Source organism: Penicillium longicatenatum (genome assembly GCF_028827895.1).
Source record: "Penicillium longicatenatum strain IBT 33135 chromosome Unknown contig_11_segment0_segment0, whole genome shotgun sequence".
In the NCBI taxonomy this organism is placed as follows: domain Eukaryota; kingdom Fungi; phylum Ascomycota; class Eurotiomycetes; order Eurotiales; family Aspergillaceae; genus Penicillium; species Penicillium longicatenatum.
The window spans coordinates 55001-79707 of record NW_026643117.1 but is presented as its reverse complement, the minus strand read 5'-3'; the positions used below and the strand labels follow the sequence as shown (position 1 = coordinate 79707).

Genomic DNA, 24707 nt, shown 5'->3' with positions numbered 1-24707 from the left:
GCCTGGCCACTCATACCATTCAAAATACCCTCCATCATTCACAGTAGACCAATTTGATCCGGGCAGATTCGATTTCTCCATCCGTTACGTATGCCATTCCAGATGGCCATCAGCCATGGGCCATTTGTATCTTTGGAGACTTGTGGGTCTAGAACACGATCCCGACGCGACAACGGGCGCCTCTGTGATACATATACGCGAATGCCCCACTTCCACATTTCAATTGGTGAAAGTCGTGGCTCTACAGCTGTATGGCTTGATTGATAGACCCATCGAATCTTCAGAAAATCGAAGGCTGGGGCGAGAAAGGGGGGGGTTTTGGAGCTCTGGATCATGATAAGCAATGGCTAAATAATGCACTCATCTCCCTGATCCCAATTTCTCCATTCTTTCTCCCCAGTCATCTTCTTTAATCTTCCTCTGCAGTGGAGTTCCGACCTCGTGGAGAAACGGTACGTATAAAACGATTGTTGTTGAACAGAATTCATGTACAATGCTAACATTCATTTTCACGTTGATAGATCTCCGCTTGGATTCCCTCTCCTACTGAATCCTGAGTGGTTCAATCACTCTTGTGTTCAATTGAGAGCCCGTGGAGGAAGGTATGTATTGGCGTTGATCAGAGCATGTGCCATGAACATGATACTGATCTTGACTTTCACTCCGGTAGATTCTGCGGTCGTGCATTGTCCAACCTTTCCCACGAGAGAAACTGGCGTTATGCCATCGCGATACCCTGAACCAGTGGTCATGATCAATGGATCCCTGAACCTCCCTTACCAATCCCCGAAAATGGCTCCCACCAAAGCGTCTCGGAAAATGGCTCCTACCAAATCGTCACGAAATATGGCTACTACCAAAGTCTCTCAGAAAAGAGCCGCATCGAAAGGACCCCACGAACTGAGACGTGAAGCATCCGCGGCAGAAGAGAAATGGGCGACTGAGATGGAACTCAAATGGTGTAAGCAAGGCTTTCCAGTGGAGAACAAGGAATCCTTTCGAGAGACGATGATCGCAGTGATCGAAGCCCTGCATGGAAGGGGGTGCTTTGGTATCACTGGATCCGCCGCCGGGAGAAAGATAACCGACAACCCGGAATTCAAGTCTCAGTGGGATGCCTTCCAAAAAGAAACGACGCTTTCTCGGAGGCGAGATCCCCCAAAGGACTTCCTCGATGAGCAAGGGCGAAAGCTGAAGCTATTTCCCGACCAGCTGCGGCAATTCATGAAAAAGAACGGCATTGCTCCAGAGAACGTGTTCTTTCTTTCCAACCGTGGCTACCGTCTACACATCGATGGGAAGACAGCAAGCACCGTGTCGTGTCCGAAGAAGAGGGGGACAGGCCCAAAATCGGTATCAGCTCTATATTGCTTACCATTCAACGGCAAGCCTCTACCTCCGTTTTTTACGTTCCAGCGCAAATACGGGGATCCACAGTTCACTCATGACAAGTTTGAAGTCATGAGTAGCTCAGATGGATGGATCACTGAAAGCGACCTTTTCACCTGGCGGAAGAAAGTCTTCGAGGAACCCACTGTGCCGTCCAAGCCATTGAAACGAAAGAGATCCGTTGCAAAGCTTCTGCTGTTTGACGGAGAATCAATCCCCATCAGCAAAGAGTTTTTTGTTTCCAGTGAACTCGAGGAGAACATCTTCTGTCACGCATTTCCTCGCGGGATGAGTACAATGTTCACTTCGCTGGAGGGGGAAACTTGTCTCCGCAGTCGACCAACATTACCAACAACACGTGAAATATAGATTACGGAAGAATCGTGGAGGCTACCGGATGAGCAATTCTGACTTTGTGGAGTTTATTTCCAACCGGCTGGCCACTGCGTCTGATTGTGGAAAGCCTTTGACAGACCTCGGATTGGTTCCGTGCAACCTTGCGGTGTTTCGTACCCATCTGGAGAGTATTCGGTCTCCGACAGCCAGGCAAAGTCTGCCCCAGATTCACGCTCGCATCCCTGGGAATTCGTATCTGTCTCTGTCATCGTCGGAACCGAGCCGGTCATCTCCGCTATCTCGGCGCTCTTGCAGACTCAAATCGCCTGTCCCCCGGAGACCGGAGCCTGAGTCTTCTGCGGGAGAGCATGCGACCGATTCCGAGAATTCTATCAATGATGAATCGTTCGACGAGCATGAGGTCGACTCTGGGGATTCTGAGGACTCTGAAGAGTACGATCTGGATGATGAGTTATTCGAGGAGTATGCGACCGCTGCCAGCTCGTTTGAAGCACCAGGATCCCACATTGAAGATACCGGCCCAATCGAAGGCGAGGACAGGGATGAAGAAGCTGATTCTGGTTCGGGTTCAGTGGTCGCAGAGGAGGAGATGATCGATCTTGATCCTACCCCAAGGCCCAAGAACCCCCCTCTCGCGACGTTTTTGAAACATGTGTCTAGAGAAAAGATGCTCCGATGGCTGACCAGGGATTTTCTGAAGGGGAGAGATGGCGACGACGACTTGGCTGACCATCTTGAGATCTGCCGTGTGTTGGGTTGGAATTTTTTCCAAGAGCTTTCCGACTTGGATGCAGCCAAAGCCCAAGTCCAAGCCCAAGCATAGCCGTTTCTCCGTTCTTTTCTTTCTTTTATTCTTTCCCTACTTTTTGTTGTTATTTTGATTCTTTGTGTTCGTTGATCTTATTGATTCTTTCGGTCTTTCGGGCTTTCTGTCTGTTTCATTTTCCTCAAAAGTCGGTGTTCTCAATACATTCCTTCCCTGTTATATAATATCCTTGGTCAATGGTTCCACGCCAAATAATGAAAATGAAGCCCAACATGCATTGATGACATGAGAGGGGAAAAGTCGGTGGTCAAACATTGCAGTCCAACAACGGGGAAAGACAGTCTTCTCCAATGAAATCTTATCCTTTTCATTTTCTTTCTTCCTGATCAAACGTGCCTCTTAATTCACACTTGACTTATCCTCTTCGCCCTTTCGTTTCCCCCTGATCTGCATTCTCAGTCCTGACACATTGAAACAATCCAATCACAGTCCGAAACGAACCGAGCCCAAACGAATCACGAACTCGAATCAAACTCCACTTGCCGAGACCGAACATGTCGACTTTACAACTTGCAGGGAAAGGGAAGCCTTTGTTTCTGATGACAGTGCACTCGCGCTGGTCGATCTAGGCGCGTGAGGTCGGTCTCACTGCCCTTACGCAGGTTTCTCAGGAGTCAGGGTACCTTTCACGTCCGAACGGCTTACGAGAATTCATAGCTATCAAGACTCGACTCAGGAGCCGATCTCAGCTAGAACTCCAGAAGGCGCAACTTGGCGCAAACAAAAAATGCATCAGAACACGGGAACAATCAGTCATTTGAGGAAAGCCGACCGTGATCCCGCGATCTCCCAACCGTTTGTAAGCAGTCGCATAACTTGAGCATACGACCAGCACATGTAGGGCCAAATTCGTCAACACCTCTCCATGTCGCGATCCCTTCCTCCCTTCGGCACCTTCTAATCTGGCAGCAAAACTCGAAAGCTCTCGGAGGCTCCCCTGATGACGAATGTCACGGTTGGGTACTGGATGGCGAGGCAAAGGGGCTCTACCCGACAGTGGATGAGACTCTGAAGTGCACAAAGACTGTCTTTCCCGATCCCGACGCCATTCGCACCGTCCAACGACAATTGAACTGAAGATGAAGCTGAACGGGGCATTAAGTGGCTTTTACGCTGAGTTGCCCGTCTTGCCTGGAATCTACATCACACGTTCCAGAACAAGGATCTCCGGGCAAGACACAAGACATACAGTTTTCAGAAATTCATCATGAAAGATGCATTCAAATGACGAGATCACTCTGGAGGCAGCTTTCCAAGCGTTGCCGTCAAAACGGTATCAACTTTACTACGTTGCAGCCCCCAAACCACCTTTTTTTCGTTAAAACAACAGTTCCTCCGAGTCCATAGAACAAAGCAACGCTACACGTGCGAATATTTCCCGAGCCGATCGACCCACGATGAAGATAATGAAGATAACCGTTGTGGAGCGTCAGATGCTCATGCAGAACTCAGGAGGACAGGTGCTTTGTTTACAAACTACACATGAAAATCACAACTGCCTTTATCGAGTTTCCGGAGTTTTTGCTCCGGGAAAAACCACTGATGAACCACGCACCAGTGTCACGGCGCCTACCGATTCGGGAATTGTTGGTGTTTATTAGTCTATGCTAGATAGTGCGCCTAGTTAAGCTATACTTAGGATCTATATCAAGGGATAAGAGACTAAGTATACCTCTCGTAGTAGGGGATTTTATCTAAAATATAAAATAGAGTTATAATGTTAAGGCATGGGCCTTATGCGGTTGGATTGGATACGAGTGATGACACGAGCTGCAGCACATATAGTGCTGTTGTCATATTGATAATATAATCACTGGAGAGCTCCCCTGGATCTCTCCCGTGAGCCTACTTCTGTTGTGCGGCTTATCTAATCAGTTACCCGAACATATCGGAATAACCTTTCTCCAGCATCCCCAGCTGGTAGTAGCATATAGAAGTGTTCTCATGTGCTTATACTCCAGTTCTCTGCCTCTTGTATGGCTCTTCTATAGACGTGTCGTAACAGACTAGGAGGGTATATCCCGCCCACCTTGGGAAATGGGAATACCCATGGGCCTGTAAACAGTGCAAACAGTTACCCTTTTTGGACGTGCATTATTTATGTAGATTCTTGGTTTTTTTGGTTGTATTTCACTTACGTATAATTTATTGTACTAATCTTGGTTCTGTCTAATTTCAATTTTAATTTCAAGTCCTATATTACTTTGAATTTATGGTGCTTTTATGACATAAATCAATTTAAAACTGAATAAAATTGTTAAGGTAAGGTTGTTGACTAGGCAAGGTTCAAGATGTCACATGTAATTCAACTGTAGAATAGACAGAGACTAATCCTTGAGGAATCAACTAATTCCTCAAGTGTGCTGGATATATACATGATGGGGTAGAACCCTGATTAAGCGAGTCATGCAGGTGCTTTTCGGGGGTAGATCGGGCATGATTAGGTAGCGTCTCGGCCTATCCTGATATCATGCCCTACAACGAGGTTGCGCCGTAACAAAAATGATATAGAACTAAGTACATGGAGTATTTCGGCCGAAAAAAAAAAAAATTCAATAGTTACTGACGAACATAGAATCCTCTCGTCTTGGGCGCTTTTCACCTTGGAATCTCGTTGACATCCGGGACTGGGTTGCCTCTCCTTTTTGCGGTGGAAGATCTAGCTCTAGCTCACTACCTTGTGAAGGTCCGGGTTGTGAAGGCTCTAGAGGTTCTAGAGATGGAGAAGAAGATGAAGCTGGAGGTTGATGTAGATATGGATCTAGATCTGGATCTAGACCTGGATCTGGATCTGGAAGACCTGGTAGAGAGATCGTAGGATTCTCTTCGTCATTTTCATCGTCTGGAATGGAGTAAAGTGATCGGCTACGTTTCCGTCTCTTTCTAAGAGGTTGTTGGCTTGATCGCTGCTTTGATCGCTGGCTTGGTCGTTGCTTTGATCGCTGGATAGGACGTTGTGACTGACTAGGTAAGTCTTCCTCTTCGTCGTCACTAATTGGATTAATCCCATCAAGCTTAAGAAAGGCAGCTTCACGCCTCTCTTCGATCTCATCAAGTTCTTCACGAGTATAGACTTGCTCATATGAATCAAGCTCATCTTGCTCAACTTCGAAATTTGACGTACACCGAAATAGCATTAAGGCTTGAATTGTCGATGGTGAAAGAGACCCATGCCGGTAGTGGCATATATCTCGGGCAGAGTTAAAAAGACGTTCTACACCGGCTCCAGTTGCTGGAATAGAGAAGACATCTCGTGCTAGCCGCGCAAGAGTTGGGAATTGACGCTGCTGGTCTCGCCAGTACGTATAGGGATCTTGTTCAGTCTGTTGTCCTATATGAAGATTAGACTAAGGACGAGCTAGTAAATCAGGAAAATAGGTAAAATACCAAGATTAAGGTAGGTTGTAAGCTCATTATTAGTGCTTAGCTTCTTAGCTTGCTGAGGCTGAGAGTCACTGAATGATCCCCTAAACTGACTAGTCGTCTGGCTAACGGCAGTCACTGGTAAAGGTGGAGAGGCTAGCTGCTGTTGGTAGTTGAGAAGGTATCGCCGTAAAGAGTTCTCATATTTTTCCCGCCATTTATAATTGTTATCTGCCCAGTCTGTTCCTGAGAAGAATTCAAGCTTATTCTCTGGGGCAAGAATTGTCCCAATTGCGAAGAGATTGTTACGGCGTAACCTCGTTGTTAGGGCATGATATCAGGATAGGCCGAGACGCTACCTAATCATGCCCGATCTACCCCCGAAAAGCACCTGCATGACTCGCTTAATCAGGGTTCTACCCCATCATGTATATATCCAGCACACTTGAGGAATTAGTTGATTCCTTAAGGATTAGTCTCTGTCTATTCTACAGTTGAATTACATGTGACATCTTGAACCTTGCCTAGTCAACAACCTTACCTTAACATGTAACGTTCGCCTTCCGCAACGCGTTGGTCAGATCTTGCTGCGACACGACTGCAGGGACATGATTGCTGACATCCAGTCGACGACAGCTGTTTTTACGGAAAACATTCCGAAGCCGGTCCAGGTTTTTGGGATCCAGATCCCGAGGCAAAGGCGGTTCGAACTGAATTTGACTGATGCTGACTTTGGCTGCTCCAATATACTTTACGCGCCGCTCGGTGGCCAGACGCACCTCTTCTTCGGAAAACAAAGCCCGAGACATTGAGGAATACACATGGAAGCAGAGGAAAATGCCCACCAGAGTGAGGTGAGTGAAGCGTACCATTGAAATTTATAGGTTGTTTTCGACTCCACCCGCAGCGGCCCACTGTACAAGTTAGGGCCCATTTAAATCCACACTATTCTCGTATTTCCCTTGTATCTTTTGTAGAAGCCACATTCAATTTACACATTCAGCAAAGCCGTCATGAAGTCAGATAAGGAGAAGCGAGTCACAAGAGTTCAACTTTACCAGGTTGCCCTCGTGCAGAAATCTTTACTCGAAGGTCAAGGAGACACAGCACCACCACTTGAGTCTAAGTTGAAGCCAGGGCCTCTTCAGTCCGCCACTCGCTCAACAAAGAGGCCCACAACGCCCTCACTTTTAGATGCCCACAAGACGGCCACTAGACGCTCGCCACGCCTCCCGGCTCTTCAAGAAACTCAAGATACAAGTAAACTGGAGAATGACACCAGCCCGGACATAATTCAACGACACGAGTCTCCATGGGACACTTTCGAGAAAGGTTACGAATGTGATCTAGCCGGCACTGTTGCGGTATGTTTGCGCTCTAAAGGAAAGCGCGTCATACGCGCAATCCGTCAATTCACTCCCAAGGAGGCTGACCGCGTCTTGCATATTTTTCGTTCCATGAAACATGATAATGTGGCCTCCGTACAAGAATGTTTTCGGACTGCAGATGCCTTGTATACTACTAGCGAGTTTGATCCACTCACGCTGGATCATATCGTAGCTTGCAAGCAATACCCCAAACCAAATCAATTGGCTTCCTTGATGTCTCAGGTTTGTTTTCCCATTTTACTCACGCCTACCGAATGGCTAAACATGCCCAGTTGCTCAACGGGGTATCATACCTGGTCGCTCAAGGCTTTCGTCATACATACTTGGATTGTTCCAGTGTTCTTATAAGCCTTAGTGGGGAGCTTAGGATCGGTAAGCAGATCGAGTGTTGTGTCATCCGACCAGCAGATAAAATCTGAACCAGTGATCTGGCTCCTATTTCAAGGATAATGATGGAGCTGATGCAGAAATACGTCAAGGACGACGGGGCCGTCGGTAATTGACAATCCTGAACGCTGGAGAATTTGCCCCGCTGTCATCGAGTTCCTCTCCGCCACCACTTCGGCCAGCTCATTTGAGGAGTTGAAGAAGTGAGTTATCTCTGAAGAAAATTGGAATTCTTTCCTCATTGTGTTCTAGCAACCGTTGCTGACGGAAATTCGATCGTGTCCTGGGGACCTAATGTGTCTTATTTGGTTTGCCCTTATATCTGCTCGTATATTCTACTCGTGGAAACCTTGGGTTGGAAGAGCATGTATACAGTGACTAGGTATTGCAGAGCAAGTCGATGGATGGCAAAGTGTTCCATTTGAGACACACTAGTCCATTCCTGGGCTAGCCAACTCCAAACAATCGAAACGTATTGTAAGGTCAAACCAGATGATGAGATACTATGTAATCTATTGGAAATAGCCGTAAGATTGATATCGCATTTCTCGATGCTCGTCGCACCACTGCAATATTGATAGTATTCCATCTTTTTTCTAAGGTAGACAATGCTGAAAATCCACAGATACCCCAATGAAGAAAAATACACACAACTATTTCGTTTCCAAAAGATGGAGAAGCTGGTCCCAAACAACCCGTCTTTCTTCCTAGTGCCGCTTAGTAGATCACCTGACAGCGGGGTACCTTGACGTGTCAGCCGTATGCTTGCAAACATCCCTTTTAAAAGCACACTCACCTGATGCAATAATGGCATATACGACATCATATGACGGTCCAAACTCTGGTTTCCAAGTTGGGCAGAACCTCGGTCATATCACCAATCAGTTCCGTGAGTGGGCCTCAAAACTCTGAAAGAGCGTGACTAATCGGTGTGAATGCCTAACTAAGTACAATCTGAAGCATCATTGAATCAGGCGTGCCTGCGGGATCTGCGGACCACTGATCCTCACCATGACAAAGATCGTATTCAGAACACCAGCGGAGGCCTGCTCAAAGTCTCATACTGGATTTTCGATAGCGAGGAGTTTCAGCAATGGCAAAATAACCAGTGCAACTGTCTCCTCTGGATCAGGGGTGATCCGGGCAAAGGCAAGACAATGCTCCTGTGTGGTATCATCGATGAGCTACAACGAACATCTGAGGGTACTGCGAATATATCGTTCTTTTTTTGCCAAGCTACCGACGTGCGGATCAATAATGCCACGGCTGTTCTCCGTGGCTTAATATACTTGCTTGTCAAGAAGCAGCCATCTCTTCTCTCCTATATACAGCATCAACATGACCACGCCGGAAAAGCACTGTTCGAGGACATAAACGCATGGAATGCCCTCTTGGGGATCTTCATGGATATATTGAAAGACCCGACCTTACGGACCACATATTTGATTATCGATGCGCTAGATGAATGCAAAGCTGGCCTACCTTCCCTTCTTGACTTGATAACTCGAGTCTCGTCTACTTTTCCACAGGTCAAGTGGATTGTCTCAAGCCGTAATTGGCCTGATATCGAAGAGCGTCTTGACACTACCCATGCCACACAAATCTCATTAGAGCTGAATGAGGCGTGTATATCAGAAGCCGTGAGGAAATTCATTCAACACAAGGTTCGCCATTTGGCGAGAGTTAAAAAGTATAGCGATGAGACTCGAGATATAATTCACCACTTATTATTATCAAAATCGCAGGACACTTTCCTTTGGGTGGCATTAGTCTGTCAAGATCTTGATAGAACATCGCGGAGACACGCTCTTACAAAGCTGGAAACGTTTCCTCCTGGACTGAACGCCTTGTACGGTCGGATGATCGATCAGGTTTGCCACTCGGAAGATGCTGAGCTCTGTAAACGAATACTGGCTGTTATGTCTACCGTGTATCGGCCTATCACGTTTGACGAACTAGTCTCTCTTGTTGAGCTACCTAATGATCTATCTGGTGACTCCGAAGCCTTATTAGAGGTTATCGCGATTTGTGGCTCTTTTTTGACTGTACGCGAAGACACTATTATTTTCGTCCATCAGTCTGCAAAAGAATTTCTGCTTACAGAGACGCAAAACACGATTTTTCCTGGAGGTATTGAAGCTGAACACAATACAATGTTCTCTCGTTGTCTAGAGGCCTTGTTTAAGACACTTCGGCGTGATATCTTTCAACTTAGGTATCCTGGATTTTTAATTGAGAAAGTCATCCCACCCAGTCCGAATCCATTGGCGGCTGTGAAATATGCATGTGTCTACTGGGTTGACCATCTTCAACATAGCGGCTGCTATGATAACGATGGTATTAATGTCGACAAGCGAGGGTATGTGGGTACGTTTCTAGAGAAGAAATACCTTCACTGGCTGGAAGCCTTGAGCATTCTAGGAAGCCTATCACAAGGTATAGCAGCTATTCTTAAGCTCGAAGTCTTACTTCAGGTAACTGATCGCTTATATTTATAATACCTTTATTTCTAACATAGGAACTACTATCTTAGGAAAAAGAACAATCACCTAGGCTTATAAATCGAGTTCAAGACGCCTCCCGATTCGTTCGATACCACAGGCCAGCAATTGAAAGTAGTCCTCTTCAAGTATACAGTTCATCTCTCATATTTAGCCCTATGTTGAGCATAACTAGAATATGCTATCAAAAGGAGAGACCGGATTGGATTGTCAATGAGCCATTACTAGACAAAGATTGGAGTGCATGTCTTCAAACACTAGAGGGCCATAGCGACTCGGTTCGCTCGATTGCCTGGTCGCCAGACGGAAGCCGACTCGCATCAGCATCCAGGGATACAACTATTAGGATCTGGAATCCGGCCACTGGCCAGTGCGCGTCAACCTTTGAGGGTCATAGGGGTTTGATCACCTCAATTGCCTGGTCGCCAGACGGAAGCCTACTCGCATCAGGGTCCTGGGATGACACCGTTAAAATCTGGGATCTGGACACCGGCCAGTGCACGTCAACCCTTAAGGCGCATAGCGATTTGATCGCCTCGATCGTCTGGTCGCACGATGGAAGACGACTAGCATCAGCGTCCTGGGATGGTACCATTAAAATCTGGGATACGGCTAATAGTCAGTGTGCATCAACCCTAGAGGGGCATAGCCGTTCGGTCACCTTAATTACCTGGTCGCAAGATGAAAGCCAACTTGCATCAGCATCCTATGATACGACCGTCAAAATTTGGGATCTGGACACCGGCCAGTGCGCGTTAACCCTAGAGGGGCATAGCGACTTGGTTCACTCGGTTGCCTGGTCACCAGATGGAGGCCAACTCGCATCGGCGTCTAGTGACAAGACTATTATTATCTGGGATCTAACAACAGGCCGGTATACTTCAACTCTTGAAGGGCATAGCCATTCGGTCACCTCAATCACCTGGTCCCATAATGGAAGCCGACTCGCATCAGCGTCCAAGGATAACACCGTTAGGATGTGGGATCCGGCTACCGGCCAGTGTATGTCGACCCTTAAGGGACATGGCCGTTCGGTCACCTCTATTGCCTGGTTGCAAGATGAAAGCCGTCTTGCATCAGCGTCAGATGATAGCACCGTCAGGATCTGGGATCTAGCCACTGGCCAGTGCGCGTCAATCCTCAAGGGACATAGCGACTCAGTCCACTCGGTCGCCTGGTCACCAGATAGAAGCCAACTTGCAACAGCGTCCAGTGATAAGACTATCAGGATATGGGACCCAGCCGCTGGCCAGTGCACATCAACCCTCAAAAGGCATAGTAGTTCGGTCTACTCGATTACCTGGTCCCAAGATGGAAGCCAACTCGCATCAGTGTCAGATGATAATACCGTCAGAATCTGGGATCCTGCCACCGGCCGATGCGCGTCAACCCTTAAGGGACATAATCATTTGGTCACGTCGATTTCCTGGTTACAAGATGGAAGCCGACTTGCATCAGCGTCCTATGATAAGACCGTCAGAATCTGGGATCTGACCACGGGCCAGTGCGCGTTTAACCTTGAGGGGCATAGCGGTGAAGTCCACTCGATTGCCTGGTCGCAAGATCAAGGCCGACTTGCATCAGGGTCAGATGACAAGACTATCAGGATTTGGGATCTAGCCACCGGGGAGTGTGCGTTAATCCTTGAGGGACATAGTGGTTCGGTCCACTCGATCGCCTGGTCGCGAGATGGAAGCCGACTCGCATCGGCATCTTTTGATGACACTGTCAGGATCTGGGATTTGACCACCGGCCAGTGCGCGTTAAACCTTGAGGGGCATAGCAATTTCGTCCGCTCAGTTATCTGGTCGCAAGATCAAGGCCGACTTGCATCAGGGTCAGATGACAAGACTATCAGGATTTGGGATCTAGCCACCGGGGAGTGTGCGTTAATCCTTGAGGGACATAGTGGTTCGGTCCACTCGATCGCCTGGTCGCGAGATGGAAGCCGACTCGCATCGGCATCTTTTGATGACACTGTCAGGATCTGGGACTTGACCACCAGTCAATGCGAATCAATACTGCACATCAGCTCCCCCTACTTCATTCAATTTGATAAAAGCAAATTTTGTCATCTGCATACTTCAGTCGGTACATTTGATATAAGTCTCACTGGTACCATCATGTCGGTTCATAATACTTCGACCTTGCCAGATCAATATGGGTATGGTTTAAATGGTGATCATTCCTGGATAACCTATGATGGAGTCAACCTCCTTTGGTTGCCTGCCGAATATCGACCAACTACTTCTTCCTTCTTGGCTATTTCCGCAAACAAATTGGCCATCGCTTGTTCTTCAGGTCTTGTGATGTTTCTCGTGCTTGCAAAGAAGAGTCCTGTCCCTCCCCTTTGTTGAATGTTTATTTTATTTCAGGTCCTAGTACATTTCCTACATTCATTTTAACTTGAGCAGCTTGTACGATGATTCCCAGACAGAGATACAATAGAATAGAGGTAAAGACGTGTCGTAACAGAGAACAACTATCTCTTGGCAAAAACGTATTCTTGCAATATCTCGCCAACCAGGGGTCCTAGGACTCTGAGCCCTAGTTCAAAATACTCATTACTTCAGCGGCTACCATTTGATCCCGAATTTACGGGGCAAAATGGCAGCTGTTGGAATTCCGCGCCCGAACCGTGGTTCTGCACCTGCGGACCGCGGGGAAAATCAAAATTTCGCAGTGCCAAGACCTACCAAAAACACCGTCAACAACAAACACGCTAAAATGGACCAGCTGATAGCTGCGGCGAACGCGGTTATTCGCCATATGGAGAATACTGGTCAAGATGAGCCCATCGTGACGCGGTTCGCCATCACCGTCCGCCAATTCGCCGAGGAGGCAAAGAAGGGTAGCAGCGGCGCTCAGGGAGAGATGGCCACGGTGATCTCCACTCTTGAAGCCATTGCCGCTGACACCCAACGCTTGAATACTAGAATTGATAGCCTTGAGAAGTCAGCTAGCTCGTCTGTAACATCCACTTCGACCCTGTCGTCCACAGACCGCTGGAAAGCCTTCCGGGCGGGTGCCTGGCGCACGACTCCGGCCGATCCCCCCATTAATCGCAGCGACGGCACGGCGTCGCCGGGTGTGACCGAGGTCGAGCTCCGTGAGGACCGCTCCATAACGGTTAAGGTGGACCCGACGTGCCGGGATAAGGTGCGGCAAATGGAGGCAAAGACGATTGTGGACAGAGCCGAGCAGCTGCGGGAAAAGCAAGCCAGGAAGAGGATTTCGGCTGCGCTGGCTGGAAATGCGTACTTCTGCGCTGCCCGAGTGCTGCCGTCTGGTGACGTTTCGATGCTGGTCAATTCTGCTGCTGGTGCAGAGCTCCTCCGTCGTCACACGGACTGGGTGAGCCTGTTTGGCCGGGTAGCACGGATTCAGAGCCCATCCTGGGGCGTTGTGGTCCACGGTCTTCCAATCCGGAGCTTCAAGCTCACACCTGAATCAAGGGCAGGCTTGGTAAGCGAAATTCAGCGGCAGAATGCGTTGAACTGGGGTGGAAAGGCGGAAATTATGCACCTAGATTGGCTTACCCGCCCGCGTGAGAACCAGCGTGAAGCGTCTGTCGTCATGGAATTCGACAATCCGGCAGTTGCCAATCAAGCGATTGATCAAGGTTTATACTGGAATTCGGAGGTTCATTCCGTCGTCTTCTTCTGTCGTGACGGTAGGGTGAAGCTATGCCGCAAGTGTCAAAAACCAGGACATGTACAATACCACTGCCCAAATCGAAGCTTTGTATGCGGTCACTGCGCTGACGAGCACCCGACCTGGGAGTGTCCGTCAGCCAGTGGCAGCCTAATCCGTATCAAGTGTGCTAACTGTTCCGGCTCTCATCGGCCCACGAGCCTGGACTGTCCCGTCAAGCGGGAAGCCAAGGCTAAGGCTGAACGGATTAGGGCTGAATGCCCTCCATATCACCGTGTTCCACTGCATCTCCGAGCTCCACGTGAGCCAGCAGCTCCAGCAGCTCCACCTCCACCCCCAGCAGCCTCTATATTCAACTTTATGCAACCAACTGGGCTCGGCGAGTCAGTCCACGCGCCAGCGAGTCAGCCAGCGAGTCAGCCAGCCAGACAACCAGCCACCCAACCAGCGCCTCAACCAGCCAGCCAACCACGTGCTCGCGGACGACCCAAAGGCTCCAAAAACAAGTCCAAAACCTCCACTTTCAGCGACAAGAGCCTCCCAACTCAGCCTGAATTAACCGAGAACGCGCTTTCCATCACCAAGGTCGCCAGGAACTCCCGTTCGCAGCAGACCATGCTCCAGGACCCTATTTCCGACCCAGAACGTCTCTTGCAGCACAAAAAACGCCGCCTTGAGGCGCCCCAGGACGTTATGGACGAAGACCAAGAGCTCCGAGCTCCATCTCCAGTTCCATCTCCAGCCCGTCCAATCCTAGCTCGCCCAGCTCCCGCTCGTCCAGCTCCAGCTCGTCCAATTCATACCTCTCAAGCTCTTCTATCTGAATATGCGGAATTGAAGCAGAAATTTGGAATTCAAAGCAGCCCCGCACGCGAGCCTACACGGTTGAGACTCTTACCGCCGCATCCACCGGCGCCAGCGCCCACAGAAGAGACCTTACCGAGCCATGGCCTGCACTTCAGCGATATTATCGACGCTGACGCATATCACTTCGGCAGCACGCCTCCAGAGCCAGAGCCGGAAGATGAGTTCTTCCATGAAGCCTCAGAATACAGCGAACAAGACGACCACGACGAGACTAGTAGTAGTAGTAGTAGTATTCATTGACCCGATCTAGCTTGCCTCTAGTAATGGCCGCTATGCGGGGGTGCTCCCGGGCCTGCCCGGCAGCGAAATGGTGCCCTGCACCTGGGCGGACGTGAAAATGAGGCGGAAGTTAGGGCTTCCCGCTGGCGGTATGCCCAGCGGTGGCCCGTTCTGCCCGCAATTCGCCGCCAAGAAGTAAATACAAAAATGGAGGCGGCCTGGCACGGCAGAATCACCCGCCGCACCTCCGCATCTCCGCAACTCCCACTTCCCACTCGCACCAAGTCCTCATTCCAGCTCCCTCGCACCACCATGTCCTCAATTCTCTCACTCTGCCCTCACTTATCCCTCACTTTGCCCTCACCTCCACCTCACAACACGTCTTCCCCGGATACATGACCATTCTCGGCCGGTCAGCCGCTGCTGCGCAATTCTGCCTCTCGAGGGAAGAGGGGGACCTGGCCCATCTTCCTGCGATCCACGTTTCATCTACCACCACCACACTGCCCTGATTGATATCGTACTGGTTGTTCTTGCTGTTCTGGCTGCTCTGGCTGCTCTGGCTGCTCTGGATCAGGCTCAAATCCCATAGCGTCTTGGTCGACGTTATGGAATTGCCCGAGCAGACGGGTCCTCTCCATGAATGCGGAGATTGCCGGAACCGCGTTTTTCTCAGTCATGAGCTGGGTGAATGAGAGATATGCGTCAACGCTTGCCTTGGCAAGCTTATCCCGCATTTCCCTTCGTTCATCCTCGAAAATAGGGCACTCCAGCAGCACGTGCCTTGGCTGCTGCTGTCCGAGGTCGCATGTGCACCTAGGCGAGTCTTCGACTCCAATTCGCCAGAGGTAACGCTTCAATCCGATGATGTTGAGCCTCATTTGGAGCATGATGGACGCCGACGCTTTCCTTTGACCTTTCCAGTAGTCGAGCACCTTCTTCGTCGGCACCGGAATGAGCCGCTTCGTCGCAATTCCTACCTTCTCCCTCTCCCACGCTGCCTCCCACGCGAATTTCGCCCGGTCGCGAATGCCCCGCTTTGCTGCAGCGGCGAGCTTGATATGGCGGTCATGCGGGCCTGATTCTGCCTTGGCTGCCTGCTTGGCGTGCTCGTCAACGAGCTCGTTGCCCGGAATTCCTTGATGAGCTGGAATCCACCGGAATTCGACGTGGATACCTTGGTTGTTGAGATCTTGAAGGCTCCTGACGCAGCCGCGGAGATACACCTGGCCAGACGGCATACGCGGTCGGACGAGCGCTTGGAGGGCAGCCTGGCTGTCAGAAAATACCACCACGCCTTGCTGCATGCGGTCGTCTTGGAGCTCCTGCACCATTTCGAGCGCCATCTCCATTGCCCTGAGCTCCGCGGAATAGACAGTTGAGTCCTGTTCCGTACCCATCTGGCAATGGCGGTGCTCATGTGTGGCGCTGACGACCGCCGCAGCACCAATCCTCCCTTCAATTCCGCTTCCATCCGTGTATATGATCAATTTCTCACCTTTCTTGCTTATTTCAGTATGTGTCTTGATTGCCTCGTCACGCCCCTGGATAGCCACCTCTGGAGGTGTATGCCATGGTGCCCGGACGTATGCCCACCGACTCTCCCATGCGCCTGCCACAGCTCCCGGGGGAGCCGTTAAGCATCCGCCCTTCATCCACGCATGTGGCTCCATCGGCGACCATCCACCTCGCTGACGCTGCTGCTGCGGGCGCTGACGGATCATGAGCTGTGGAATTCCATGTGCTGGACCTGTTCGAATTCTGAGGGCTGTCTCCGCGGAGATGCGCTCCATCTGAATACCGATTGGCGGAAGGTGAAGCTCAATATTGAGTGCTTCTGCGGAGCTTGTCTTGAATGCTCCACCGATGAGGCATGCCGCACGCTTCTGGATTGCGGCGAATTTGCTGCTGATATGCTTACACTTCCCTTTCTCGTGCCATGGATACCACGCTGACACCCCATAGAGCAGCTGCGGCACCACGACTGCCTGATATATCCGCCGCATTGCTGACGTAGACGCACCCCACGTGGAGCCAGCAAGGCTCCGTAGAGCTTGTAGAGACGTGCTGCCTTTGATGATTGCCTTGTCATGATGGTGTGTGAATGTGAGTTGCGGATCAAGCCAGAAGCCGAGGTATTTCGCTGCTGCATGCTCAGGTGCAATGATTGAGGTGAGCCCGTCTTGACCTTTGACGAGAAGTAGGCGACCTTCCTGCCTCCGTCCTGGCGGCACAAAATGGATTAAATTGTACTTTTTCGGGTCGAAAACTGACGCATGTCGGCTGGCCCAAATTCCTGCTTTTTCACACGCTTTTTCGAGCTTGGAAATCGTCTGTTTTTCTGTCTTTCCGGTTGCCATGAAGCCCACGTCGTCGACCCATCCCATTGTAGAGAGGTCTCCACTCCGTGTCTGGCTGTCTTCGAGCAAGTCCGCGTTGTAGATAAGATAGAGAATTGGAGATAACGGCGAGCCTTGCGGAATACCTGTGGGGGTCGGAATTCGTGCTGAGACGCCCTCTGGCATGCGAATTCGGGTGCTTCTGCCGGTAAGAAAGGCCCGGATCCATGGTGCGAGCTGTCCGAGACGTCGTTTATGGAGTAGTAGTAGTAGTAGTAGTATTCATTGACCCGATCTAGCTTGCCTCTAGTAAGTAGTAGTAGTAGTAGTAGTATTCATTGACCTGATCTAGCTTGCCTCTAGTAATGGCCGCTATGCGGGGGTGCTCCCGGGCCTGCCCGGCAGCGAAATGGTGCCTGCACCCAGGCGGACGTGGATGAGGCGGAAGTTAGGGCTTCCCGCTGGCGGTATGCCCGGCGGTCGGCCCATTCTGCCCGCAATTGCCCGCCAAGAAGTAAATACAAAAAATGGAGGCGGCCTGGCACGGCAGAATCACCCGCCGCACCTCCGCATCTCCGCAACTCGCAATTCCCACTTCCCACTCGCACCACCAAGTCCTCCTTCCATCTCCCTCGCACCACCATGTCCTCAATTCTCTCACTTCCACCTCACTTTGCCCTCACTTTCGCCTCACTTCCGCCTCACTCCGACATGCCATCCCCGGATACATGACCATTTCCCCGGCCGGTCAGCCGCTGCTGCGCAATTCTGCCTCTCGAGGGAAGAGGGGGACCTGGCCCATCTTCCTGCGATCCACGTTTCATCTACCACCACCACACTGCCCTGATTGATGTCATACTGGTTGTTCTTGCCGTTCTGGCTGCCCTGGATCAGGCTGCTCTGGATCAGGCTCAAATCCCATGGCGTCTTGGTCGACGTTGTGGAATTGCCCGAGCAGACGGGTCTTCTCCATGAATGCGGAGATTGCCGGAACCGCATTTTTCTCCGTCATGAGCTGGTTGAATGAGAGATATGCGTCCACGCCTGCCTTGGTAAGCTTATCTCGCATTTCCCTTCGTTCATCCTCGAAGATAGGGCACTCCAGCAGTACGTGCCTTGGCTGCTGCTGTCCGAGGTCGCAACTGCACCTGGGTGAGTCTTCAACTCCAATTCGCCAAAGGTAACGTTTCAATCCAATGATATTGAGTCGCATTTGGAGCATGATGGACGCTGACGCCTTTCTCTGACCTTTCCAGTAATCAAGCACTTTCTTCGTCGGCACTGGAACGAGCCGCTTCGTCGCACTTCCTACCCTCTTCTCCCTCTCCCACGCTGCCTCCCACGCGAATTTCGCCTGGTCGCGAATTCCACGTTTTGCCGCAGCGGCAAGCTTGATATGGCGGTCATATGGGCCTGCTGTCTCCGCCTTGGCTGCCTGTTTTGCGTGTTCGTCGACGAGCTCGTTGCCTGGAATACCCTGGTGGGCTGGAATCCACCGGAATTCGACGTGGATACCCTGGTTGTTGAGATGCTGGAGGCTCTGGACGCAGCCACGGAGATACACCTGGCCCGACGGCATACGCGGTCGGACAAGTGCTTGGAGAGCAGCCTGGCTATCAGAGAATACCACGACGCCAGCCCTGGCTCGTTCTGGTTGCACCAATTCTAGCGCCATCTCTATTGCCCTAAGCTCCGCGGAATAGACAGTTGAGTACTGTTCCGTGCCCATCTGGCAATGGCGGTGCTCATGCGTGGTGTCAACCACTGCTGCTGCACCCACTTTCCCATCTATTCCACTTCCGTCCGTGTAAATGATTAGTTTCTCACCTTTCTTACCAATCTTAGTGTGCGCCTTCACCGCCTCGTCACGCTCCAGGATATGCACGTCCGGAGGCACCTGCCACGGCGCTCGGACGTATGCCCACCGACTCTCCCATGCGCCTGCCACAGCTCCCGGGGGAGCCGTTAAGCATCCGCCCTTCATCCACGCATGTGCCTCCATCGGCGACCATCCACCTCGCTGACGCTGCTGCTGCGGGCGCTGACGGATCATGAGCTGTGGAATTCCATGTGCTGGACCTGTTCGAATTCTGAGGGCTGTCTCCGCGGAGATGCGCTCCATCTGAATACCGATTGGCGGAAGGTGAAGCTCAATATTGAGTGCTTCTGCGGAGCTTGTCTTGAATGCTCCACCGATGAGGCATGCCGCACGCTTCTGGATTGCGGCGAATTTGCTGCTGATATGCTTACACTTCCCTTTCTCGTGCCATGGATACCACGCTGACACCCCATAGAGCAGCTGCGGCACCACGACTGCCTGATATATCCGCCGCATTGCTGACGTAGACGCACCCCACGTGGAGCCAGCAAGGCTCCGTAGAGCTTGTAGAGACGTGCTGCCTTTGATGATTGCCTTGTCATGATGGCGTGTGAATGTGAGTTGCGGATCAAGCCAGAAGCCGAGGTATTTCGCTGCTGCATGCTCAGGTGCAATGATTGAGGTGAGCCCGTCTTGACCTTTGACGAGAAGTAGGCGACCTTCCTGCCTCCGTCCTGGCGGCACAAAATGGATTAAATTGTACTTTTTCGGGTCGAAAACTGACGCATGTCGGCTGGCCCAAGTCCCTGCTTTCTCACACGCTTTTTCGAGCTTTGAAATAGTCTGTTTCTCTGTCTTACCAGTCGCCATGAAGCCCACGTCGTCGACCCAGCCCATTGTAGAGAGGTCTCCGCTCCGTGTCTGGCTGTCTTCGAGCAAGTCCGCGTTGTAGATGAGATAGAGAATTGGAGATAGCGGCGAGCCTTGTGGAATACCCGTCGGCGTGGGAATGCGCCTGGATGTGCCCTCTGGCATACGAATTCGGGTGCTCCTATCAGTCAGAAATGCGCGTATCCACGGCGCTAGCTGCCCGAGACGTCGTTTGTGGAGATTGTGGATCATTCTGTCATGAGACACGTTGTCGTATGCGCCTGAAACGTCGAGCATAAGCAAGGATACGATCGAGCCCCGCCCCCATGCACTTCGGACCCGATCTAGCATGATTTGGATAGCATGGTCGGTGGATATGCCCCGCCGGCCGCCGAGATGGCCTTTGGGTAACAGTCCGTGCTCCTCGACGGCGTATGAGATGCGCCTAGCGACGACGGACTCGAGAAATTTGGCAATTGTATTGAGAAGAGCAACTGGTCGGTAGGATTTAGGTTCCTGGTAGTCTCTGTCACCCGCCTTGCGGAGCACGACGGTGATTGAGCGCTGGAAATGGGTGGGATTGTATCCAGTTCGAATATAGGCGTTAAATAGCTGGTGCAACGTGCTGAGAATAGCTGGAATTTTGACCAATTTGTGCCAGAACGAGTTCGGAATTGCGTCTTCTCCAGGCGCTTTGCCTGCTGGAGACGCACGTATGACTTCCATGATCTCATGCTGCTGAATTTCAGGAAAATTGACGTCTTCTGGATATATATATTCGTGTGTATCCGTCATATCCGCGTCTGGCGGCTGCGGGAAGAAGGCTTGTTGGAAAGCTGCAGCTTTCTGGTCCACAGACTCGGCTGCTGACCCATCACGAGCACGTAACGTTGGCGTTAGGCCACGCTCATATACGCCGCTGCGGTTACGGGCCCATTTGGCCAGTCGCCACATGCCCCGGGGACCATCCTCGACCACCTTCTGCACCCGCTTGCGGTGGGCCTTGCTGAGCGTGCTCTTGATTAGCCGGTTCTTATCGTTGCGGGCCTGGTGATAACGGAGCTCGTCCAGCGGGTCATGTGTGTGGGTCCACCGCCTCCGGAGATAGCGAACGGCCTTAACCGCCTCGCGGCACTCCGGGGTGAAGTCGGAATTCGCCCATTCAGACGGCTTGGCCCATGGAGTGGAGGCTTCCACTGCCGCTTGAATAGTTCGGATGAAGGCTTGAGTCTCAAGCTCAATTCGGGTCTTGCCAGCAGCTGACAAATCGCGTGCTGACGGAATATGCTTGTTGATGAATTCTGTGAGGATTTTGTCGTCTATTACGGTCCAATTTCGACGTTGCGGCTGCTCAAACAGCGGCGTCGTCACATCCAGCGTCGTCCGAATGGGGAAATGGTCAGATTGGTGCTCAATATCGTCCGCACGTCCATGATTAATCAGTCGACTGGTTAGTTCCTCGCTGACCCAGGTCAAGTCTATCACCGTCTCCATACCTCCACGCTCCCACGTGGGCTTACCACATTCCGTCAGCATATCTAGCTTGAACTGGTCCGCCAGCAGCAGGAATTCCTCCGATTCAGGCTCTGTAGCAACGCCAGGGCCCCCCCAGACGGGGTGATGGGCGTTAAAGTCGCCCATTATAACATGCTCCCCCTCTTTCCGCTTACCGAGCTCGTGGCGCAGCTTGTCCGGCATGCCGGAGCCGGGCCGATTGTAGATATTGTGCACGAATAGATCAGTCCAGTTGCCGTTTATATGGGCCTTCCGGAGCTTCAGAATTTGGTAATCCCGGTCCACCAGCGTGCAAGACCACTCTCTTGGGTCTAGTTTCTTTGACACATATAGACAGACACCAGGAGGCTCCTCCGGGCTCGTGCTGGGATAGACAAGCTGGAATAGCGAGGAGACTGGCTGGTGTGTCGTATTAGAGAAAGTGTTCTTCCAGGGCTCTTGCACCGCTATCAGACTGGCCTCCCACACGCGTCGATCCCTGAGAAACGAGGCCATCACGGGCTGGGATTTGTTCACATTGTATTGGATGATTTGGAGATTATTCATTAGATGAGATAGTCTCGTCGTGGTCGTCTTGTTCGCTATATTCTGACGCCTCGTGGAAGAACTCATCTTCCGGCTCCGGCTCTGGAGGCGTGCTGCCGAAGTGATATGCGTCAGCGTCGATAATATCGCTGAAGTGCAGGCCATGGCTCGGTAAGGTCTCCTCTGTGGGCGCTGGCACCGGTGGATGCGGCGGTAAGAGTCTCAACCGTGTAGGCTCGCGTGCGGGGCTGCTTTGAATTCCAAATTTCTGCTTCAATTCCGCATATTCAGATAGAAGAGCTTGAGAGGCTTGAATTGGACGAGCTAGGACTGGACGAGCTGGAGATGGAACTGGGGCTGAGGATGGAGCTCGGAGCTCCTGGTCCTCATCCATGACGTCTTGCGGCTCTTCAAACCGGCGCTTTTTATGCTGTAAGAGACGCTCGGGGTCGGAAATAGGGTCCTGGAGCATGGTCTGCTGCGAACGGGAGTTCCTGGCGACCTTGGTGATGGAAAGGGCGTTCTCGGTTAATTCAGGCTGAGTTGGGAGGCTCTTATCGCTGAAAGTGGAGGTTTTGGACTTGTTCTTGGAGCCTTTGGGTCGTCCGCGAGCACGTGGTTGGCTGGCTAGTTGGCTGGCTGGCTGTCTTGCTGGTTGAGTTGCTTGCTGGCTCGCTTGTTGACTCGCTGGCGCGTGGACTGACTCGCCGAGCCCGGTTGGTTGCATAAAGTTGAATATGGAGGCAGCTGGATGTGGAGCTGGCGCTGGAGCTGGCGCTGGAGCTGGCGCTGGAGCTGCTGGAGCTGCTGGCTCACGTGGAGCTCGGAGATGCAGTGGAACACGGTGATATGGAGGGCATTCAGCCCTAATTTGTTCAGCCTTTGCCTTGGCTTCCCGCTTAACGGGACAATCCAGGCTCGTGGGCCGGTGAGGGCCGGAACAGTTAGCACACTTGATACGGATTGGGCTGCCACTGGCGGACGGGCACTCCCAGGTCGGGTGCTCATCAGCGCAGTGGCCGCATACAAAGCTTCGATTTGGGCAGTGTGATTGCACATGCCCGGGTTTCTGGCACTTACGGCACAGCTTCACCCTGCCGTCACGGCAGAAGAAGACGACTGAATGGACCTCCGAATTCCAGTATAATCCCTGATCAATCGCCTGGTTGGCAACTGCCGGATTGTCGAATTCCATGACGACAGACGCCTCGCGCTGGTTCTCACGCGGGCGGGTGAGCCAGTCAAGATGCACAATTTCCGCCTTTCCACCCCAGTTCAACGCATTCTGCCGCTGTATTTCGCTTACCAAGCCTGCCCTCGATTCAGGTGTGAGCTTAAAGCTCCGGATTGGCAGACCGTGGACCACAACGCCCCAGGATGGGCTCTGAATCCGTGCTGCCCGGCCAAACAGGCTCACCCAGTCCGTGTGACGACGGAGGAGCTCTGCACCAGCAGCAGAGTTGACCAGCATCGAAACGTCACCAGACGGCAGCACTCGGGCAGCGCAGAAGTACGCATTTCCAGCCAGCGCAGCCGAAATCCTCTTCCTGGCTTGCTTTTCCCGCAGCTGCTCGGCTCTGTCCACAATCGTCTTTGCCTCCATTTGCCGCACCTTATCCCGGCACGTCGGGTCCACCTTAACCGTTATAGAGCGGTCTTCACGGAGCTCGACCTCGCTCACACCAGGCGACGCCGTGCCGTCGCTGCGATTGATGGGTGGATTGGCGGAAGCTGCCGTGCTGCGCCAGGCACCCGCCCGGAAGGCTTTCCAGCGGTCTGTGGACGACAGGGTCGAAGTGGAAGTTATGGATGAGCTGGCTGACTTCTCAAGGCTATCAATTCTAGTGTTCAAGCGCTGGGTGTCAGCGGCAATGGCTTCAAGAGTGGAGATCACCTTGGCCATCTCCCCTTGAGCGCTGACCCTCTGCTTTGCCTGCTCGGCGAACTGGCGGACCGTGACGGCGAACCGGGTGACGATAGGCTCATCCTGGCCGGTATTCTCCATATGGCGAATAACTGCGTTCGCTGCAGCTATCAGCTGGTCCATTTTGGCGTGGTTGTTGTTATTGTTTGTCGCGTTTCTGGTAGGTCTTGGCACTGCGAAATTTTGACTTTCCCCGCGGTCCGCAGGTGCAGAACCACGGTTCGGGCGCGGAATTCCAACAGCTGCCATTATGTCCCGTAAAATCGGGATCAAACGGTAGCCGTTGAAATAATAGACAATTTGAACTAGGGCTCAGAGTCCTAGGACCCCTGGTTGGCGAGATATTGCAAGAATACGGTTTGCCAAGAGATAGTTGTTTGATATAATTCATACTGGTTGTTCTTGCTGTTCGAGTCCCATGGCGTCTTGATCAACGTTGTGGAATTGCCCGAGTAGTCGAGTTCTCTCCATAAAGGCGGAGATTGCTGGAACCGCACTTCGCTCCTGCATGAGCTGGTTGAACGAGAGAGACGTGTCAACGCCTGCCTTGGCAAGCGCTTCTCGCATGTCTTTCCGCTCGTCTTCAAATAACGGGCATTCCAGCAGCACGTGCCTTGGCTGCTGCTGTCCGAGGTCGCATGTGCACCTGGGCGAGTCTTCGACTCCAATTCGCCAAAGGTAACGCTTCAATCCAATGATATTGAGTCGCATTTGGAGCATGATGGATGCTGACGCTTTTCTCTGACCTTTCCAGTAGTCGAGCA

At 51.6% G+C, this 24707-nt stretch overlaps 10 protein-coding genes across 10 annotated transcripts in view; 4 read left to right on the top strand and 6 right to left on the bottom strand.

Moving 5' to 3' along the window:
- Positions 1–720: 720 nt before the first annotated feature.
- N7484_000041 (uncharacterized protein) lies at positions 721–1758 on the top strand (the record flags this gene model as incomplete). The annotated part of the gene is made up of 1 exon (XM_057110462.1): positions 721–1758. The coding sequence occupies one exon, from the start codon at positions 721–723 to the stop codon at positions 1756–1758; it is 1038 nt and encodes a 345-aa protein (XP_056977688.1).
- Positions 1759–1786: 28 nt separating this feature from the next.
- On the top strand, positions 1787–2569 carry N7484_000040 (uncharacterized protein; the record flags this gene model as incomplete). The annotated part of the gene is made up of 1 exon (XM_057110461.1): positions 1787–2569. One exon carries the CDS (start codon positions 1787–1789, stop codon positions 2567–2569), a length of 783 nt encoding a protein of 260 aa, XP_056977687.1.
- Positions 2570–5124: 2555 nt separating this feature from the next.
- On the bottom strand, positions 5125–6360 carry N7484_000039 (uncharacterized protein; the record flags this gene model as incomplete). The annotated part of the gene is made up of 3 exons (XM_057110460.1): positions 5125–5903; positions 5960–6252; positions 6356–6360. The coding sequence occupies 3 exons, from the start codon at positions 6358–6360 to the stop codon at positions 5125–5127; spliced, it is 1077 nt and encodes a 358-aa protein (XP_056977686.1).
- A 117-nt stretch (positions 6361–6477) lies between these two features.
- Positions 6478–6744, bottom strand: N7484_000038 (uncharacterized protein; the record flags this gene model as incomplete). Its single annotated transcript, XM_057110459.1, has 1 exon — positions 6478–6744. One exon carries the CDS (start codon positions 6742–6744, stop codon positions 6478–6480), a length of 267 nt encoding a protein of 88 aa, XP_056977685.1.
- A 204-nt stretch (positions 6745–6948) lies between these two features.
- N7484_000037 (uncharacterized protein) lies at positions 6949–7469 on the top strand (the record flags this gene model as incomplete). The annotated part of the gene is made up of 2 exons (XM_057110458.1): positions 6949–7299; positions 7461–7469. The coding sequence occupies 2 exons, from the start codon at positions 6949–6951 to the stop codon at positions 7467–7469; spliced, it is 360 nt and encodes a 119-aa protein (XP_056977684.1).
- Positions 7470–10892: 3423 nt separating this feature from the next.
- On the top strand, positions 10893–14972 carry N7484_000036 (uncharacterized protein; the record flags this gene model as incomplete). Its single annotated transcript, XM_057110457.1, has 3 exons — positions 10893–10959; positions 11019–12095; positions 12763–14972. The coding sequence occupies 3 exons, from the start codon at positions 10893–10895 to the stop codon at positions 14970–14972; spliced, it is 3354 nt and encodes a 1117-aa protein (XP_056977683.1).
- Positions 14973–15436: 464 nt separating this feature from the next.
- Positions 15437–17476, bottom strand: N7484_000035 (reverse transcriptase; the record flags this gene model as incomplete). Its single annotated transcript, XM_057110456.1, has 1 exon — positions 15437–17476. One exon carries the CDS (start codon positions 17474–17476, stop codon positions 15437–15439), a length of 2040 nt encoding a protein of 679 aa, XP_056977682.1.
- Positions 17477–18143: 667 nt separating this feature from the next.
- N7484_000034 (reverse transcriptase) lies at positions 18144–21989 on the bottom strand (the record flags this gene model as incomplete). Its single annotated transcript, XM_057110455.1, has 1 exon — positions 18144–21989. The coding sequence occupies one exon, from the start codon at positions 21987–21989 to the stop codon at positions 18144–18146; it is 3846 nt and encodes a 1281-aa protein (XP_056977681.1).
- A 43-nt stretch (positions 21990–22032) lies between these two features.
- N7484_000033 (zinc knuckle domain protein) lies at positions 22033–24066 on the bottom strand (the record flags this gene model as incomplete). Its single annotated transcript, XM_057110454.1, has 1 exon — positions 22033–24066. The coding sequence occupies one exon, from the start codon at positions 24064–24066 to the stop codon at positions 22033–22035; it is 2034 nt and encodes a 677-aa protein (XP_056977680.1).
- A 264-nt stretch (positions 24067–24330) lies between these two features.
- The window catches only part of N7484_000032 (ribonuclease H family protein), a gene marked incomplete at both ends in the record, with an annotated part of 1870 nt that continues 1493 nt past the window's right edge, over positions 24331–24707 (bottom strand). Inside the window, one exon of the mRNA XM_057110453.1 lies at positions 24331–24707. This exon is cut by the window's right edge and continues 1441 nt beyond it. Within this exon, the coding sequence (XP_056977679.1) occupies positions 24331–24707 (377 nt within the window).